This window comes from Dunckerocampus dactyliophorus, chromosome 13 (genome assembly GCF_027744805.1).
Source record: "Dunckerocampus dactyliophorus isolate RoL2022-P2 chromosome 13, RoL_Ddac_1.1, whole genome shotgun sequence".
Classification (NCBI taxonomy): domain Eukaryota; kingdom Metazoa; phylum Chordata; class Actinopteri; order Syngnathiformes; family Syngnathidae; genus Dunckerocampus; species Dunckerocampus dactyliophorus.
In genome coordinates, this window is record NC_072831.1 from 15,218,767 (window position 1) to 15,237,922 (window position 19,156).

At 40.2% G+C, this 19,156-nt stretch overlaps 1 protein-coding gene across 4 annotated transcripts in view; it reads right to left on the reverse strand.

Moving 5' to 3' along the window:
- The window catches only part of plcb2 (phospholipase C, beta 2), a 32,273-nt gene extending 15,435 nt beyond the window's left edge, over window positions 1–16,838 (reverse strand). For 2 of the 4 annotated variants that reach the window (XM_054797398.1, XM_054797394.1), the window contains exons 1-27: window positions 16,726–16,838; window positions 16,261–16,338; window positions 15,554–15,622; window positions 12,731–12,871; window positions 12,314–12,393; window positions 12,180–12,233; window positions 12,035–12,110; window positions 11,806–11,906; window positions 11,399–11,559; window positions 11,187–11,333; window positions 10,956–11,113; window positions 9,742–9,824; window positions 9,505–9,589; window positions 8,260–8,476; window positions 8,095–8,177; window positions 7,897–7,993; window positions 7,690–7,774; window positions 7,488–7,612; window positions 7,139–7,290; window positions 5,245–5,409; window positions 5,041–5,140; window positions 4,788–4,892; window positions 4,299–4,363; window positions 1,969–2,050; window positions 1,479–1,886; window positions 1,160–1,343; window positions 692–836 (exon numbers count right to left, since the gene is read on the reverse strand). In XM_054797398.1, the coding sequence (XP_054653373.1) occupies window positions 692–836; window positions 1,160–1,343; window positions 1,479–1,886; window positions 1,969–2,050; window positions 4,299–4,363; window positions 4,788–4,892; window positions 5,041–5,140; window positions 5,245–5,409; window positions 7,139–7,290; window positions 7,488–7,612; window positions 7,690–7,774; window positions 7,897–7,993; window positions 8,095–8,177; window positions 8,260–8,476; window positions 9,505–9,589; window positions 9,742–9,824; window positions 10,956–11,113; window positions 11,187–11,333; window positions 11,399–11,559; window positions 11,806–11,906; window positions 12,035–12,110; window positions 12,180–12,233; window positions 12,314–12,393; window positions 12,731–12,871; window positions 15,554–15,622; window positions 16,261–16,338; window positions 16,726–16,809 (3,330 nt within the window). In that variant the 5' untranslated portion in view covers window positions 16,810–16,838. Of the gene's footprint in view, window positions 1–691; window positions 837–1,159; window positions 1,344–1,478; window positions 1,887–1,968; window positions 2,051–4,298; window positions 4,364–4,787; window positions 4,893–5,040; window positions 5,141–5,244; window positions 5,410–7,138; window positions 7,291–7,487; window positions 7,613–7,689; window positions 7,775–7,896; window positions 7,994–8,094; window positions 8,178–8,259; window positions 8,477–9,504; window positions 9,590–9,741; window positions 9,825–10,955; window positions 11,114–11,186; window positions 11,334–11,398; window positions 11,560–11,805; window positions 11,907–12,034; window positions 12,111–12,179; window positions 12,234–12,313; window positions 12,394–12,730; window positions 12,872–15,553; window positions 15,623–16,260; window positions 16,404–16,725 lie in introns of all 4 variants that reach the window. The other 2 variants (XM_054797397.1, XM_054797395.1) reach the window with 2 other exon arrangements.
- Window positions 16,839–19,156: the final 2,318 nt, after the last annotated feature.

The window sequence follows — 19,156 nt, forward strand, 5'->3', positions numbered from 1 at the left end:
ATAAATGAATAAATGATCGCTGTTTCTTGGTTGAATGCAGCCTATTATTAGTAAAAAAGAAGTATATGACTGTAGCGTCAGGTGTTTTGTGCAGTTCTGAGCTGCTCTTTAGAGTGTGGGCTATAGAGGGCAGCGATATTCTGCACGCTGGCTTAGACATAGCTTTTAGGAAATAAATCAGTAGAAGAAGAGAACTCGGAAGTGTTGAACTGATCATGCTTTGAGTATCTGCCTGTAACGCATAGTGCCCTGTGTCTATTTCAAATGAAAAGACTAATTTACAGCCATCCTGACGTGGTGTCAATCAGCCCCAATTACATTACCTTAATGAGGCAATAACCACCACATGTTCAGAAAAAAACACAAGGAACTCTCCCAATGCTAACGTATGAGCCTGTTATGTCTTATTTATGTCCAATATGTCTCTATCCACCATCCACCAATAACATTACCAGTGAGGTGCGTTCACGAACATCACAATTTAGAACATCAACATTACAACACCAACAGGTTGTTACAGTAACATTACTGACACCTAGTGTCCAGTGTAGAATTGTTTCTTCCAGTGTGATTTCTGAATGTCTTATATTTGTGTTTTAGTTCATTCAGTCATTTTTATGCTTGAAAATTCTTCATGCGTCCAAAAATACATAACATTTGCTTAAAACTGTCCAATGAAGTTTAAACCAACCTCTGTTGCACATTGCTCCTTCTTCCTCTTAAGCCGATCATACTGTTCCATCCACAAAGCGTGCAGCTCGGATTGCATTTTCTGCTTGTTCTCCGTCACAGTGTTCATGCTGTGGTCCGATGTGCTTCCTCCAATCAGGCAGGTGCTGCACAGTGTGAACAGAATACATCTCCCTCAGTGAATGTACAGAAATGTGAAGGAAACCATGCGCTTACAGGAAGCAATGCACACACACATTTTCTACCAAGAAAACACTAATCATTGCAGCAGCATATTTAATTTGCTTCATCGCTGCGATAGAAAAACACATTAACAGAGACATACCGGCCACTCGTCTCTCGTTAATCTCATTAGTAACACAGATCAAAACAACAACAACTCAGTTAAGGCGATATTCAGATTCCACTACGACTTGGAGGACAGCTTCTGTGAGTATGAGATGGAGAAACAAGAAAACAATCCCCTCACTCTTTCTTCTTCAGCGATGACTTTTTCTTGCAAGCCTTGAAAGTTTCGGAGTATTTCTGGGTCAGATCTGCTGCTTTTCTCTCATACTTCTGCTCTGTTTCTTTCGTCTCTTTCTCCTGACGCTTGATGACCTTCAAGTAGCCTTTTTGCTGTGTCAGTTCTCCGGTCGTCACAGTGGAAGATTCTGCAGCATAAACAGAGAAGGCAGAAGACACGATGGTTTTAGAATAAAGACGTTCAACTAAATAACACAACATTGTCTGTTTACTTCAAATGCATCACCAAGAGGAAACCGGGTTGCAGCATATTAAGCAGTTACCTTCACTACAAGTTGAAGATGATTTATCGGACTCTGCACATTCGGCTGATGAATTTAAATGCGTGGGCTCTCCTTGAACCTCGTCTTCAACTGGTTTATCATCTGAAATAAGCTCAGAGTCTGTGGAGTCAGTGCATGACTCCTCCAGGTCTTTGATTATTGTCTCATGCTCTTCCTCAGGGGCAACCTTTTCAGGGGCACCTGGAAGTGTCTCACATGTGGCACTTCCAAGTTTGGGTGCAGCATCTGTTGCATCGGCAACTGGAGGAAGGTTTTCATTTCTTGGAGTGTCTGACATGGACTCTTCTGCAGTGTCTTCGGCATTGGGCTCAGGTGGAGCATCATGTTGGGACGGTGGGTCCCGACATGCTTCAATGAGCGGGTTTGGTTCACAGAGCACCTTTTCTACTGGGAGATTTGCATTCAAAACATTAGCGATCAGACAGCTCGACTAGACATATTTGAAATTACAATATTTCCTTTTTTTTACCTGTTGGTTCTGTTGCTTCAGTTAGCTCAGTTTGGGCCACAAAAGGCAACTCATAGGGAGAAAGGTAGTCTGCAGATGACTGCTTGGGCACAAAAAGTAGAGGACCACAGTCACAAAGATTGTTTTACCACCGATCCTATTGAGCATTCATCACCAATACAATCTAATGGGACTTATTATAGGGGATAGGAAAAACAGCATTTACAAAATTAAGAAATTCTGTTTTGATTGACACTGTCAGAGCTGCCTTCATTTAACAATGAGTTTATTATTGTGGTTGTAGGTTACAATGGGGTAGAACCTCCCTGCTTCACACAGTGGCGTTTCTAATATTTTGCCACTCTCATATGCAGTTGCACTCAAAATTATTTGAAATAAACCAACAAAACCATTTTAATAGCTCAGCCCATATAACATTACATTATGTATTGAAAATGTCTACACTTTGAATCATTTCGACTACAGCTCTACATAAATATCGTAACCATGATATTATACAGTAAATCTTTCATGAGACAGTTCTACAAAACCTCAGCATGATTACTTCATCTGTATAAGTAGGATTTTTGATACAGCTCTTGTATACAAGCTCTTCACGCACTTGTGAACGTGTGTGTAAGGATTAGTTAGCATTGGCTAGCTAAAGTGAACGAACTCTTTGTGTAGCTGTCTTCACCTGCGTTCATCTTCCTGCAGTGAGAACCACCGACAACAAACTTGAAACACAGCGAGCTTCATTGGGATACCAAACATGGTATCACTGTTCATTTCGTTACCCTTGAATCAGTGAAGCAGTCAGCTGTTTTGGAGCACAGCAACGCCGCTCTTAAAAGTATATTTTAGAAACCTTTTGTCAAATGTGAGCTTGTAAAATTACCGCAAACGTACCCATGTATTCAACACAGCAGAGAGAAATATGTTTTGGAATATCACCAAAGCTGGCCAATTATGCTCTTACTTGTTTACATTTTTGGCCGAGAACAGAGTTTTGACCCACAAGTATGAACACACCAGCTACAGAGGAGGAGTTTAAAGGTCATGGTGATCAGTGAAACAGTCATCACACAATTATCAAGCAGCTAAGAAATACAATTTCACAAAAGTGAAAAGCTGTTTTTTGTTTTTTTTGTCCTGTCCAGCCGTTAGGGCAGATCGTATTTTGTTGATCTAAATGTCCTTATGTTCTCAAACAGGAAAAAAAAAAGTGATTTTGAAAGATTCATTTTTTTATTTTTAAAAAAACAATTTTTCCAAAAACAGATCTTGAAAAAGCGAAGTGGTCTTACATTCGAGTCAATACAGTCAAACATATGCAATGAAAACAATGAATTGGACACATGCAATTAATAGTATGAGGAATGGACATTGCCTGAATCTCTTTGTGTATTTAGTTGAATGCGATTATTTAGGATGGTGATATTGATTGATTAACTGATTGATATGAATGCTTTGTTTGTGTGCAATTGATTACTCTTTAATTGTGGTAAAATGCAGTGCACTACTAGGCTCCAACCAGCAGAGGTGCTTTGGATTCATCTTCAACTACTGTAGTTTGTGGTCCAAAGAAGAACATCACGTCAGTTAGTGATGTGCGATACCACTGATTTCGTATCCAATCTGATGCTCCGTAAAATTCAGGCTGGTGTCGGCGATACCAATCCGTATCGTAATACCAGTACTTTGTGCATATTGATCTAATGTGTCTGGTAAATTTTGAACAAGTTATGTATTTCATATCATAGCAGAAAGATTACAAGACATTTAATTAGTTTATAAATGAAACCTATTGTTAATTTAAACAAATTCTTTATTTATTTATTTTAAACCCTGAAGTATATTGGTAGTGGGGTGACTTAGAATATAGCAAAACTAATATACAACAATAGAAAAGAAACAGGACAAAATCACATAAAATATATGAAAATGGTATTTTAAGCAATAAAAAAAGTAAAATGATAAAACCATTAAAATAAATGATGAATTAATTAAAAATTCTTTAAGAATTAAAACTTTATTCCCAATTCACACGTCTCCGTTGACCGTCGTTCATCATTTCCACAGGAACGTTTCAGACAAACATTATCTTAAATGACTGAAGTATCCAAAGTATTGATACTTTGATTTTGGAATCAATTTCAGCGCATGAAGAGCTGGTATCGGAAGTATCAATATCTCAGTATCGACCTGCACATCACTAATGTCAGTAATTGAATGACATCTTCGAGGACGTCCTTCATACCAGCTCCTCCACACAGCATTTTTCTTCCATATTGACATTATAGTCACCTAATACTTGAAAAATAAACATACAAAAAGTCATTTTGGTGTACCTCTTTGGGTATCCTTGTAGTCTTCTCTCTGCCCTTTGTTGGATTGAATAAAGCATCTGTGAAATCTGAAACACAAACACGTCCATATGAATTCCAAGGTGTGCTTTCACTGGATGTAAATAAAGGGCACGCTTGCTCACTCCACGATACATTCATGCACAAAAAGACAAAATCAAAAGAAAAGTCAGTTAATTAATGCAATCACTTCTCCCTCAAGCTGAAGAATGATAGCCAGTACGCTGGCCAGGGTGAGTTGGCTCTGCTGCCCTGGCCGGCGAGGCTCACTGGGGGACGGTGCAGCGTGCCTCCTTGAAATTGCAGCATTTGTTTGTGACGTAACTCATTCAGTAACATTTTAAAAATTGTCAATATTTAAAGATCAAATTGTATGTTAGCATGAATTGGGATCGCATTTTTTTTTTGTGCCACCCTACTACCAAGCTCCTCCAATTAAGCCTATCCATCACAAAAGAACAAAAAGCCACACACCTGCAAAAGCAGCAGGGATGTAGTCCTTGACCTCGATGTACACAAAAAGAGCAGGCAGAGTGAGCGGCATGTTGCTCTCGCTACGCAGGCAGATGTGATGGAAGCCTGCAGGGAACAAACCCGAGTGATCAAGGCAGCTACGCCACTTATCCACAAGTTAACAAAAATCCTGCAGCATTGAACGCCCCAATGCTGTTTTCAATGATGTAAATTAGAATGAGGATTTAGGATTTCATTTTTACATTTCACCGACCTGACTGAATGGCATCAAGTGGAATGATCCTGTGTCCAATGAATTTGCCATTTTCGTCATGGACTACCATTCTCAGAGAGGCCATTTCTGGGAGAAGAATCTAGCATAAAAAACATTAGAGCTACAGTAAAACAAACGTCACACCACAAACACATTATGTATATTTTTGCATGTAATAAGAATGTTTAGAGTACAAGCACGCACCTTTTCAAAAACAAAAGGTTCCTCATTCCACACTGGGTTAATGGAGTTGGGTGTGGTGGACCACTTGGTGCGATATTTCTTCTTGGGGTCTCCTGGCAGCCCGATGACCTCCACCTCAACTCCTGTTCTCACATTCTTCTCAGACAGAAACTGTCCCGAATAGATCTGGTGATGAGACACGTGACCTTTTTGGTATTTGGTTTGATCGCTATTTGTTGGTTTGGTTTGTTATGGGCGTGTCACAAGACACTCAGATCACGAGACAAGAGGATACATGGGATTGGGTCCACGAGAATGAGACGATGAGATTTTAACATTATTTTTAGAAAAGTACAAAGAAAAAATATGTGACCGGGTAAACAGACTTTATTACCTGAGTCACAAAACAATGCAGGTGCGTTTTGAAATGTTTATTGTCCCCCTAATAACTGACGATAAGCAAAATTATTGTCAACATGATTTTGGGAGCAAATGAACCACCACTGTTTTGATAATATACTGTATAATATATCATAATAATACAGTATTTCATTTAATACGTCATCTTTCACTCTGTAAAGTTGTGGAATTGCCATTTGTGGCATGTAGTTTCTCATAGCCAATGCGTGCCGTCTGCAGCATTTCTGGAAATGCTGGCTTTTCAACTGCATTAAAGAGCAGCATTTATTTTGCGATGTAGCAATGTATGCTTTCTTTGAACGCACACCATTTTGCCCTGTTCCGTTTGTATTTACTTTGCCGACCAAACGTCTCACTGACTGCCACGACGAAGGCTCTGCATCTCAAACTTGATGTGTAGTTTTTTTTCTCAAAACTGGATGGGTGGTTGTGTTTCGATGGGGAAGTTTGTTGTGTTGCCTATTGGTTGCCACCGCTTCCAACCAATTCAGCACTCTGACCCATCCATGTTGGTGGGTACATCTTTCTCATTTAGTCGGAAGCCGAAATATTCCTACACCGGAGCTGTGGCATTTGGCTTTGAAAGCATCTTTTTCCCTCCTAATTTCTACTACATGACCTTGCATTGCTCCTCTGGAGACAACACTCTTCTGCTGTGTGTATGCTAGCGGCCCTGCCTCCCCTCACAGAGACAAAGCGACTGTATGACTGATGAGGGCTCACTGCGCTGAAGTTGTTGTTGTACGGAACAAACGCTCCCAGGCGCTGCACAGACAACAATGCACAGAGCAAACCCTCTTCTTGCCTGTTTGGAGGCGAGAGAAGTGGAAAACTGACAGGCATGCACATGGGAATATATCCAGGCCAGCAAAATGATCCGCCATTATGGCTTGCATCTATTCGTCATTTCTAATTATTTCATTGTCTTATGCATGTAAAACTATAATAATTCTTTACAAAAAGTGATTTTGTTAATATTTTTGGGTGTATGGCACGAATGAATTGGATTTACATTAGTTCCTATGGGACAAATAACCTTGGTTTTGGTACGTTTCTGTTTTCATCAAACCTTTTGGAACAAATGAATAACAAAAACCGAGGTACACACTGTACAGAAAAACAATACTAGACCAAAAAGTGGAAGGATTATGGTACTCATCAAGCGTCCAAATAGTTTGTGTGCCATGCCTCTGCTCCTTATAACCCCTATTTCCATTCTAATAATGTTGCAAATAAACAGTATGTATCATATATTGTGATGTATCTATGTTTCTATAGTGTTATAGTCAATACTCAAAGCGCTTTTTTTTCAGCATTTGGTATTGATCAGCATTCACACTCAATTGCTGTGCGACTGCAAATAGTTTTTATAGTGTCTCTGTAATAGAACTACAAAAAAAGGCTAAATGCAATGCTAAGGTAATCTATGTTAATGGCTATAGCTTCGATTTTTAAGATACCGAAGAGCCAGTTCTTTATGAGCTTGTGAACCTGCCTTAATGGTCAGTGTGATCGCCACAACTGTGTCAATCCTGTCGCAAAAAGGGTCAAACTTCTTGTCACCACGTCGCAGGACGTCGTGCTTGAGGATGTAGCCCGTCCTCCCATTGAATTCAAACAGAGACGTGTTCAGCTGCATGGGGAAGTCTGGAAAGACACAAAGAGCCTATTTAGGCCTTGCTCTCCTCAGCACCAGGAGCAGTTTGGGAGTCAAGGCACATCAAAGTGTTGTGAAGGTACAACACTGACCTTCTGTGGTGGAAAAAGGAAACTCTGACAGTTAATGGTTGTGTTCTTTGTGCATTGGTGATTTCTGCCGCTGTAATGAGTGAACATTTTCCTACCCATTGTCTGATAGTTTAATGCCACCATCTGGCAGCCGACTGTCCAAAAGGGCTGGGGGTTGAAATTGGAAGAGTCCATTCTTGTTCCTTTGGGGTAAATCCTGCTCATCTGCCTTTTATTATATCTGACAGTGAATGTTTAGGATTAATTGCAAACTTTGATACTGTTGCGCTTACATCTTGGTGCAATCTTAAAGGATACTCCACGAATTCAACAGCATTCTTGGCAATCATAGCTTCCCCTTTGGTCTCCACAAAAGATGAGATGACGTAACTCTTGTTTTTTTCTGAAAAAAAAAAAAAAAAGCACACAAACTGCCATTACATAACTTTAAATTAGTTTATCTGTGCTTTTCCATAACGTACACAATTTCGCAATCTGTAACCTGTTTTAGATGGAACAACCTACTTCTGGCATTGTCAAAACAGATAAATTTGTTTGGCTGGATGTAGTTGACCAGTGATGACATCGCCTCGTATGCCGTTACTTCCTGTCCAGCTGTGCCCTGTGAGGGATTGACAGGAAGCAAAGATGATTGGTGAAATCTACGGGCTGGACAAAGAAGATATATTTACACAGTAATAGCCTCTTAACAACATACTGTACCTCGTCACATGTCTTCATTTTTTCCTCATCCTGTTCACCTGTGTCCTCTTGCTCCTCATTGTCCTCCCCCGCCATTTCCCCATCTGATGAAATATCACAATTAGCATCTAAGCAAGCCTATTTTGGTGGCGTGATTTGTTTTCTTTTATGATCTGTCTCATTCACCGTGGTTCTCCATATTGCTGTTGGTCTGGCTGACAGGTTCTCGGGAAAGCGTGTCAGCGTTTTGTGCGGCTGAAGCTGTGGTTGTCATCTCGTCACTGGCTGCCGTGCCGCTCTTCTTTGTCGCCTGATTTGTCTTCTCATGGCTGCCCTTCTTGTTCTTGATCAGGATCTTGCCCATGAGCTCAGATGGACTCGGGATCTGCTGACCTGGTTTCAGCTAAATAATTAATACACAGATTAAGGGCAGGAAATGTGATAACGTCACGGGCTCTGTAGGTTCATAATGTAGACCTGTAGACCTGTCGTACAACTGATAGGTAAGATCAAGATCAGTTTTGGTAGGGTCACTGGGGGGTCTTGTCTGAATTGAATTTATTTTATCTCCGTCTTGTCTGCCATGTCCACACAAATTTATGTTATAAATGGCAAAAAGTGCCAATAAATGGTAGATACTCTTCCTCATTTCTCAAGCAAACCCAGCCATCATCATCGTCATTTACAGCGTGATCTTGAACACCACTGCTGCCTCAACGGCTATTCTATTACTGCTATTATTACATAGATACAGTCATGGAAAAATGATTACACCAACCTTGTTTCTTCAGTATCTTGTTCATTTTAATGTCTGATACAACTGAAGGTACTAAATATAACAATGACAACAAAAATAGCTCATAAGAGTTCCATTTTTGGCAGTGACATAGCTATTCACGTAAGAACTTAAGCGATTTTGGTTAAACCATGGAAGTTGCTCGACATCAGCTCTTAAATTCAATTCTACTCTCATGGGCTATATTTGTTATCATCATTATATATTTCTATTAATCTAACCCAGATTACCACCACCAGTGTGTGATTGAGGAGTGAATGAATAATGGGTTCACGTCCCTGTGAAGCACTTTGGGTACTTTGAAAAGTGCGATATAAAATCAATCCATTGTAATTATTATTCTACACGACGCCCAACTGATTCAAAGTCTTGACACAACTGATGTAAAAAAATGCACAGCTGAGATTAATGATCTACAGCTAGTTTACAAATGATTCACAACTTTTAATGCAAGACATATTAAACATTAGATACAAGTGATGATAGGTATACACATATAGATTTACAAAACCGTATGATGCACCACTATACACTATACACGATAGATGCACCACTGCTGTACTTGTTTAGGCAGCTGTGTGTTGTGTTGTGTTGTGTTGCGAGGGGTCCGTGTGTTGCCGCACTAAAGTACTCACTGGGTATTTGTCCAGAGGCTCTGTCAGCAGGGCATTACCAAATATGGTTTTGCAGTAGTTGGCCATCTTCTCCTGCTGTTTCACCCTAGAACAAAACAAAAAATGTCTTGTTTTGCCACAAAGACACGTTTACTTCATCGACATCCTCAGACGCTAGCATTACGTTTCCGTAGGGATTCATAATAATATTGCATTCATTTACCAATGTGTGACATGAGTTCATAGACATGCCCTTACGAGTCAACGTGGTTTTCGAAGGAAAGGATAACAGGATACTGTGAGGTTTTGAAGGCACTCTCAGCAATGGCCTCAATCACATCCTGTAGAGCAGCACCAAAAACGACACCAGTAGACATAACAGGCATAGGAGCACTCAAGATAGAAAATGATGAAATTATAATGTATAAAATGATCAGTGATAGAAATTCCCGATACAGTAGATCTGACCATAAAACTATGTTTGCGCCTGTGAAGCCTGGAAGTGCTGATTCCTTCCTGTGTGTTGTTGCTACGAACTAACACACGTTTGCCTTTTACTGTACTGAGACATTAATACATGGAATTATTTTTGAATGTACACAAACATAACTTTGTGAGATGGTATAAAGTACATTCCTTTCATCAGGCTTTGTATTTGAAGTACGTAATTAGCTAGTGTAGCCTGTCACATAACTGATGTCTAACCTTAACTAAATGTCCATCCGGCCATTTTCTGTGCCATTTCATGTTGTCACCTCAAAAGGCAGACTACTCCCTGTAATTTTGAAAGGAGCTTTGAGTGGAAATAGAATCCACACCAGCTGCGCCAAAGTCAGCTACGTTAACCACTACACAACCAGTGGCCCTTACTTTACATGTTCTGGTTGGAAATGGGTCATGGGATTCGAGAAGAGTTTAGTTTTAACTTGATGCACTTTTATTTGTAAAACGGACATCATTAGAAGACGTGTTTCCCACAGGACTGTAATCTATTTGCGGTGGGGAACGACGTAAAGATGTAATTGTCCAATTTTCAATTTAACCGTGACACATTGTGAGCGAAAAACATGAAAAGCAAAGCAAATATGCTTAAAATACCTTTCTTCGTCACTTCTTTTTGTCATTTTTTTTCAATGTCACAAAGATGAAGCTACCTGTGAGTACTTTTAAACGCAGGAGTAGGCTCCAGCAGTACTCGCTGCTCATTGAGAAGACCAATACTGTACGTGCTTGCTTGTTAGAGTCGCCAAAAGCCTCTTCACTTGATTTGTCGTGATTTTTTTTTGTGTCCAGACGGGTATGATTACTAATTATAAGTTGACAACATCGATCCCTCCTGCTTTGTCTTCTTATTCTTTGACAGACCGGGTTCAGTATAATGTATTTATGAGCAAGCTCAAACAGCATAATGTGGTTAAACGTTACTTCTCAAGCCTAGTGGAGATAGTGTTCTGTTACATCAATGACGCAACCTTGAAAAGGATCTCAGTGGTCATGGTGAAGCCGTGTGTGATGATCGGCTCCTCCTCTGGTGGTTTGCCCTTCCAGCAGTCCAGTTCCAGACACCGGCATCCGGACAGCAGACACTGGCGGTACATCTCCGGAGAGGAAACACCGGAAAATTGACCAGCTGTGGGAAAAGTACGTGTGGGCATCAGATGGTGACTAGAAAAGAACATTTAGGGCAATGTGGCATATGCGACCTGTTAGGTATGTGTTGTGGGAGGACTTGATGAAGTAATGGGGTATGGGCTGGGTCATGTCCTGACACTTGGCCAGCCTGTCCTGCATGACGACGGACGTCTCTGGACCCATGAGAAAGGACAGAAGGCCTTCTGGAGTAATCAGACCTGCGGATTAACGAGAATATTGAAGGACGGTGCACCTGGGAAAAAACAGCCAAGAAGAGCATCACCTCTGTTACAGTTGGTGTTGCAGGGTTCATATTTGACCATCAAAGCTCTGATCTGGTCCTGCCGCAGTCGAGGAAACAGTTCCTCATTGAGGCGAGAGTCTCTCTGCTTCTCATTGAGGAACTTGGTGAAGTGCTCCTTCGTCATGGTGGGTTTGTTGGAGCTGGATGGCACGGTGAAGCGGAATCAGATGGCCATACATAAACAGGACTTTACACCCGGATGTGCTAGCATGCTAGGTTTTGAAGTCGGTCCTTGCAAGAATAATTTCCCACTAAAAACTCCAAGTTGAGACGAGACGTGTACTTATTAATATAGACAACCTTGAATGAATTGAATTGATAGTTTCACAGTAAACTACGGAAGACTTTGAGATAATCAAGCAATTAGGAATTGTGGTCTGGCTCACTAAGCAGTGAAGATCTCATAGATTTCGGGGCGAGGACAGAGATGTGCCAGGAAGTTCTTAAAGGCGGATTCAGTGAAGACATCAGGCTTCATGCTTTCAAACTGTAATAACACATATTCACATCACATGAAAGTCATAGAAAGCTTTTGCGGGTCGTTGCAAAGTAACTGTCATCAGTGAGGATGTGACATTTTAGCAAGATGGAAGATATTCACAGATATTTTTTTACCTTTCCTTTGGGGAGATGTGCGGACGCCAGGGCACTTTCCACCCTCTTCTTATCAGCAGGGAACATCTTGTAAATACTGACAAACACGCACAATATTGACATGTAAACGTTGAAAAACAAACAATTCAGAGTTGTGGCAACCTACTTTTTCACCGGGATCTTGCCGTCCTTGTTGGTATGAAGACAAATCCGAACATATCTAAGAAGTTAGATAGCATAGCAGCTTAAAACCACTTTACTCAGCACAATAAAAGCTCCAGACACATGACGTGCACTTACACTTTGTCCAGGAAAACCTGCCTGCAGGCATTGTTCCTTGCAGCGTTGTACGCAATTGCAAGAATGTCATTCGCCCAGTTCTGGTGTACATTCAATTAGAACATTAGCTCACTTTTGCATCGTCATCACTCTTAAAAGCAACATTAATAGCACACGAAGTGACAGGAACGTGCCACTAGAGGGCGATGGCACGATAGCAACTCAGCACATGGGATTATTGGCGTTTCAACGAATACCAATTGTGATTTCATTGTTGTTGATTAACGCCGGATATTGGATTTATAAAGTCTAATGAATGAATTGGGGGTGCGGGGAAGAGAAGCCTCATTGTTGTCACTGCAATGAATCAGCGACAAAAAGCCAGCATTGTAAACAGCAGCAGATGAAACAGACCGTGCCAACAAAACAGTTCATTACCTGTGTCGCTTTATCCTTGGAGGCAAAGAAGTTATGATAGGTCAGATTGACAGTATCAGGACCAGAGACAACAGTCAGCGTTTTGGACAGGTGATTGCTGTCCGGGAAATCCAAGTTGAACACATTGCGGACCTTCGGGTGCTGTCAAAAATAATAATCATCATCATAATAATAATATGAACTATAGGAAAACTACAACACACCAAAGGTTGTACAATTTAGTTGAGGAAAAAAGTCTGGGGCAAAATGAGCCTCTAAAGTCACACTCGGAGGTCATTGTGTGAGACTTCAGCTCAGTGAGCATCTAAACCACAGGTGTCAAACTCAAGGCCCGGGGGCCAGACTTGCCCCACCATATCATTGTATGTGGCCCGCAAAAGCCTTGAAGCCATTCTTTTACTTTTATAATATTGTAAAATTATATTTACACTATTGTATTTTTATATGTATGCTGTATGCTGTAATTTAATATTTTTTTACCTAATATAAATATATTTAAATAAGTAAAAATTTTAATATATATTATATATATATAAAATTGCTTTGACAATAATTAACATTTACCGTTATGTTTACTATAAATAATAAAATAATATATTCAAGTATAAACAAAATATTACTAGCAAAAAACTTAAAAATATATATTTTTTTTAAATCAAAAAGACAATCTTTCTTGCTAAATGTATCTGTTGTTAATATTGACAGAAAACCTTGTTTTTTTTGTTGTCAAATCCAATGTAAAATGACTATTTCTTTTATTAGTTATTAACGAAAAATTAATGTAATAATTAATTAACGAATGTCTAAAATAGAATTATAAAAAGTGGCCCTCTGAGGATAACCATAACTGCGATGTGGCCCACGGTGTAAACGAGTTTGACGCCCCTGATCTAAACAATTAACTCATTAACATAAGTGTGGTTAGGTTTTTCTTTGGCTTCTTTTAACAAGTAATGAAAAAGAGTCCAAATTTAATAATGACCATAAACCAATGTGAATTTCTCTTGGAGAGCAATAAAGTATCTATCTAAAAAAAAAATAAAATAATTTGGATTTAGCTTTGTAGTGGCATATGCCATTGAAAATGTTTCATGGGATTCATTTTGTAACTTGCAATTCTCTACTAAAATGAAAGAACTAAACTCTTGTTGACAACTCTTGTCGACTAGCTATTTAGCATCCTGTGTAGCAGTGACCAATGGTGACTGAAGCGGCATCCCGATTGTTGATATAGATATCAGTGCATAATAAAACGCCATATGTCACTCTCTGTAACTGTAACAGTGTTGTAACTTTAGAAATAACAATTAATTATACAGTAGTACCTCGCATAACGTCAACCTCCTTTTACGTAAATTCCACTGAACATAAAGAATTTATGTAAAGTTTTTGCATCGTATTATGTAAGAAATTCCATATAATGTAATGTGTCAAGTCGGTGCAAGTTCAGAAATTCGATTTGAATAGAGAGAGGGAAACACTTGGTACACTTAGTGACGCCTTCTGATGCTTCACGCTCTCATTGGCTGATTATCGGGGCACCGCCTACGCTCTAATCTCATTGGCTGGTTATCGGGGCACCTCCTACACTGTCATCTCATTGGCTGACTTATACAGCACGTACGTGAGTTTGTGTGAGAGACAAGCTTCTCCCTTCAACCTCGCTTCGTCATCGTAGTCGCCCTTAAATTAGTTGATTGTTTTTGTTTTTCAGTTTTATTGATTTACAGTAATCTTATTTATTACCTTATTTTATATTGGAGTGTTACTCTACTATGTTTATGCTAATGTTTTCTTATATTTTCCCACCATATTTGGTGGACTTTGAATATTTTGAAGGGCCAAAGGGGTGAGTTTGGGAAGATCTTTACATGTATTTTACGCTTTGTATAACGTAAAAACCCTATAACGTAAATGTTCTCGGAACGGATTATTCATGTTGTAGGGGCGTCTACTGTACTGGAAAACAATCACGCTGTTAACCGTTATTTTTAACGGCGTTAATCTCAACACTTTTTTTTAATCATTGTATTATTGAGTTAACTTATTTTCACACATCAATGTTAATGTACATGTGCAGTTTATGGTTAACCGTTTGACTCCGGAATGCATCCTTTCCACTTCCATTAGATACTCTGTAAAAAAAAAAAGTCAAATATTCTACACAACTACCGTCCCAAATGGAGCTTTTGAGGTTACTCTCTATTTTCAATTGTTTACAGTGATCGAACCCGGACCGTGTTTACCTGGATATGTGAACAGAATACACACACACACACACACACACACACCAATAATACATAGAAGACAAACAGCAGCAATGAGTCCCATCAAGATGCATGTGGTGACATCATATACCAAGCCTCCCAATACTGCCCAAGATGAAAGAAGTTCTGTATTCTAATAGATGACTCCCTTCACAACCCCCCCTCCCCCCCACCCGCCGCTCAGATTTCACCTCTCAATGAACCCTCCATGAGGGATGAGGATGACTGCTCGCCGCTCTACTCCGCGGAGGCCACTGATGAACGGAAAGGCGCGGATCACAAACCGTTTGCTCGTGATCAATAAAGAAAAAGATGCTGACACGGTAAAGCGTCTCTCTAAAGGATGACTCAGTGCGAGCTGTGTGTTTAAATTTGCGTGTGTGCACCTGTTTCTCTTCCTAGTGGCTGCTGCTTCATGTGCCCATTGCTGTATTTGCAATGCAAATATGTTTCTCATACTAAAGAAGCTTGAGGTGAATATTTGCATACCTGCAGAGATTCTTACATAATGAATCACTTGTTTGACTCAGATGATTTTACCGTCATCGATACTCACTTTGGGAAGTTTAGCGTATCTCCCCGTCCTGGTATCTCTGATCGTAGCTACATCCAAGAATGTTGTCTCCTAGAAACAAGAGGCAGACAGTCATCTCCATTACTGAATTCAGCATGTAGGCGCAAGTCCAAATATGGGCTGACGATGTGGAAAAAACTTTGGATTTCACTTTGAGAAATGATATCTCAGGATATTGTGTGCCTAGTGCGGGCTCTTTCAAATGCAATCGGATTGTGTTGCTGCTTTCCACAATAGCGTCCCGGTATGGCTGAGCTTTGAGACAGGAGGCAGGCGTGCATTTGATGTCGGCTTCACTGGATTTATGATGTGGCAAAAAAACAAAAGTAGCCTCATTTTTAGAGGCTGCAAGAGAGGGAGCGAGAAAGCGAGCAAGAGCAACAAAGACAAATAGTCCTCTCCGTGGAGTGCATCACAGCTGAGTTGCGCTGTGCGGCAGGATGGCGGGCCCGAATCAGCACCAATCAATAACCTCCACAAGCAGCTGGCACCACAAGATGCAGTGCAGCTCTCTCAGCGTTGCCACTCCTCACATGGGCACCACTCTCACATATCGGATGTTGCATGGAAAACACTGTTTGTGTCATGTACTAAAATCTATTGTATGACATCCTCCTCCCCTGAGTGGGTCAGCTTTTCCTGACATGTCCAAAGGATGTCAACATATCTTATTACACATCATCTATTACCTTGCTTTGATTTGTCCAGTAGAGGTAGAATCCTTTCATGTCCATCTTCATAGTTACAGGAACAGTCTTGGTGGAGTCCTTGTAAGGAGACATTTTCACCGTTACAATATCAAGGAACCATATTTGGTCTTGTAAGTGGAAACCTGAAAATGCACCCTACCTTATTATCCCAGTATAATAAGGTGATTACTTACAGCCAGTAAGTGAAAGAGTAGAATAAAGTAGTGTAGAATAAAATACAACAATGAATATATGTAATTGTAATGAAATATAATTAACCTAATGCATGCACAACAATTGCCTAGGGTTCAAAATGTTGAACTTTGCAAGTAATTTGAATTATTGCAATTAAATTACAAGATTTGAACATAAAGGTTGTTTTTTTCAAATACAAAATGAACTATACATGTAATACTATCTAAACATGTTTGAAATATGTCTGATTTTCGTCAAATATAAACTCACCTCTGACCACTTGGTAAACCTTTCTCCTTTAACCATGTAATCTTTGACCACTGGGTGGTCCAGAAAGTACCTTTTCTTATTCATTGTTCTTTTGGCGCAGGCTTTTACTACAAAGCTGGTGAAAGTGTAATGTCTATAAGCATCCGTGCTGCTATCCGTGCATTGACTGAAAGGAAGCAATGGAATAAGGCGTAGTCACTGGACACACACACACTCCAGGTCACACCCAAAAGAATATGAATTGCAAATGAATTGGACAAAAGAAACTGACTAAACACAATCAAATCCTCACTGAAAACTGTTGCTGATCATTTATACCTCTCATAGCTAAACTAATCATGTCTGACTAGATTTCTATACCACTGCAAACTAAAAATAATTTAAAAAAACTATTATTAAGTCATACTCAATCCATTCTTGTTTGATACAGCCCTTGTGGTTGTATAAGTTGTGCAGTTTGTTCCTATTGCACTGCTTAGGAGGCAGAAATGTCAAATGTAAGTCAGCTATATGAACCACTACGCTACCAATGACCTGCCCTGTTTCATATGTTTTTTCAAAATGATACTAGAACTGGGCCGCACGGTGGTCTAGTGGTTAGCACGTTGGCCAACACAGTAACAGTAACAGCCTGGAGATCTGGGAAGACCTGGGTTTGATTCTCCCTTGCCCATGTTGGGCATGTTCTCCCTGTGTGCACGTGGGTTTTCTCCAGGTACTCTAAATTGTCCATAGGTATGAATGGTTGTTTGTTGATATGTCGATATGTGCCCTGTGATTGGCTGCTGGCGACCAGTCCAGGTTGTACCCCGCCTGTCGCCCGAAGTCAGCTGGGATAGGCTCCAGCATGCCCCCGCGACCCTAATGAGGAGAAGCGGGATAGAAAATGGATGGATACTAGAACCTAGCTGTTCTTCCTGCATGCTATGTACATTGTTAAAAGTAAAAAGTTAAGTCAACTTTAAAAAGTTAAGCAACCGACTGCAAAGCATTCAACATTCAAGGTTTTTGTTATGCCAAGTCTAAAATGAAAGTTAAAGGGATAGTTTACATACGTAAACAAGATGGACGCGCCGTTCCATCGCGGAAGTAGATGCGAGCGTCTTCGTCACATACGCAAGAACGCACAGGTGACCACTTCTGTGCATATTGATTGCATGTGCTCACCAGACACGCCTTCATGAAGTTTCTGTTCCTGGGCCCAGATCCTTAAGACAAGGATGCTTTTCAATCAAATCAGCAGCCACAGATAAGCCTTGTAAGTAAAAACAGTTTGAGCTATGGTACCCAACATTTCCATTTCCATGCCTCTTGGTAATGTAAGAAGCAGAGTTCCATTTCCTCGAAAGTCCTTTTTTCAAGCCCTTTCAAGGCTTAGTTCTACATCATATGCAAACTCGGGAACCACAAACACAAGTGGCCACTGTGAAACTTCACGCTGCCTAACTGCTACAGGTTGGGAACTCCGGCTTGAGCTATTTGAAGTCATATTGGCTGTGTCCAAGGACAAAATGAAAGTCTGTAGATCTGATTCAGCTTTCTGGATGACATTTAGCACGTCTCTCTCACGTGGAAGTACTGATATATCAGTCAAATTACACAGTTCATTGCCAAGGATCCTCAAACCGAATCAGAAAGTCATCCTTTATCTTCAGCATTTTACTTAAGAATTTGTTTCAATTGTTCAGCTGAAGCAGGCTCCTTGGAAATATCTAACTTCCTGATATTATCAGAAGCCAGCAACACACGCAGATGCATCTTATAGAAAGAGAGAAGACACCTCTTTAGTGCAATCCTTTTCTTTCCCTTAACTTCAAACAACGGGAGCGGAAAAAGGTCATTCGGATCCGTTGGCTCAAGAACTTCTACTGCACATGTTCTAGAAGCCTCATAGCACCTGTAGTGCTCAATGTACCAGGATGAAAGCCTCTTGCAAAGAAAGGATACCTTGTGAGCATTTACAATGGTACTATAAGTATTTGGACAAAACCAGGCAATCCACTGCACTGACCAGAGGAAAAAATCATGCCTTCACTAAAGTGAATTCCATGCACATCCACATCTGACGCCAACAGAACTTCTTTATGTGGATATTTTTTCTCAACTGCGGCCCTCTGCATCGCCTCTAACGTGCATGTTCTTACAGTTTTTCCTTTTTGCCCTGACAAATGCAATGAAAACAGACTTGTACCATTGAGATAACGAGCCATCATAAGCTGATGCTTTGCTGCCAACATAAGTGGAATGTTTTGGAAATTATGGGCATCCTTTATGACACTTTTAAAAGTAACTGTGCTTGGCCTTAAATCTCATTGCCCAAAGCTCAACTAACGGTCCAAAACAGCGAATCATGTGCGGGTGATGCTCCACACAGTGGTGTTTTGGTTTGCAAAATGTTTCGTTCTAAATAGCTCAGTGTTGCTTCTGAAAA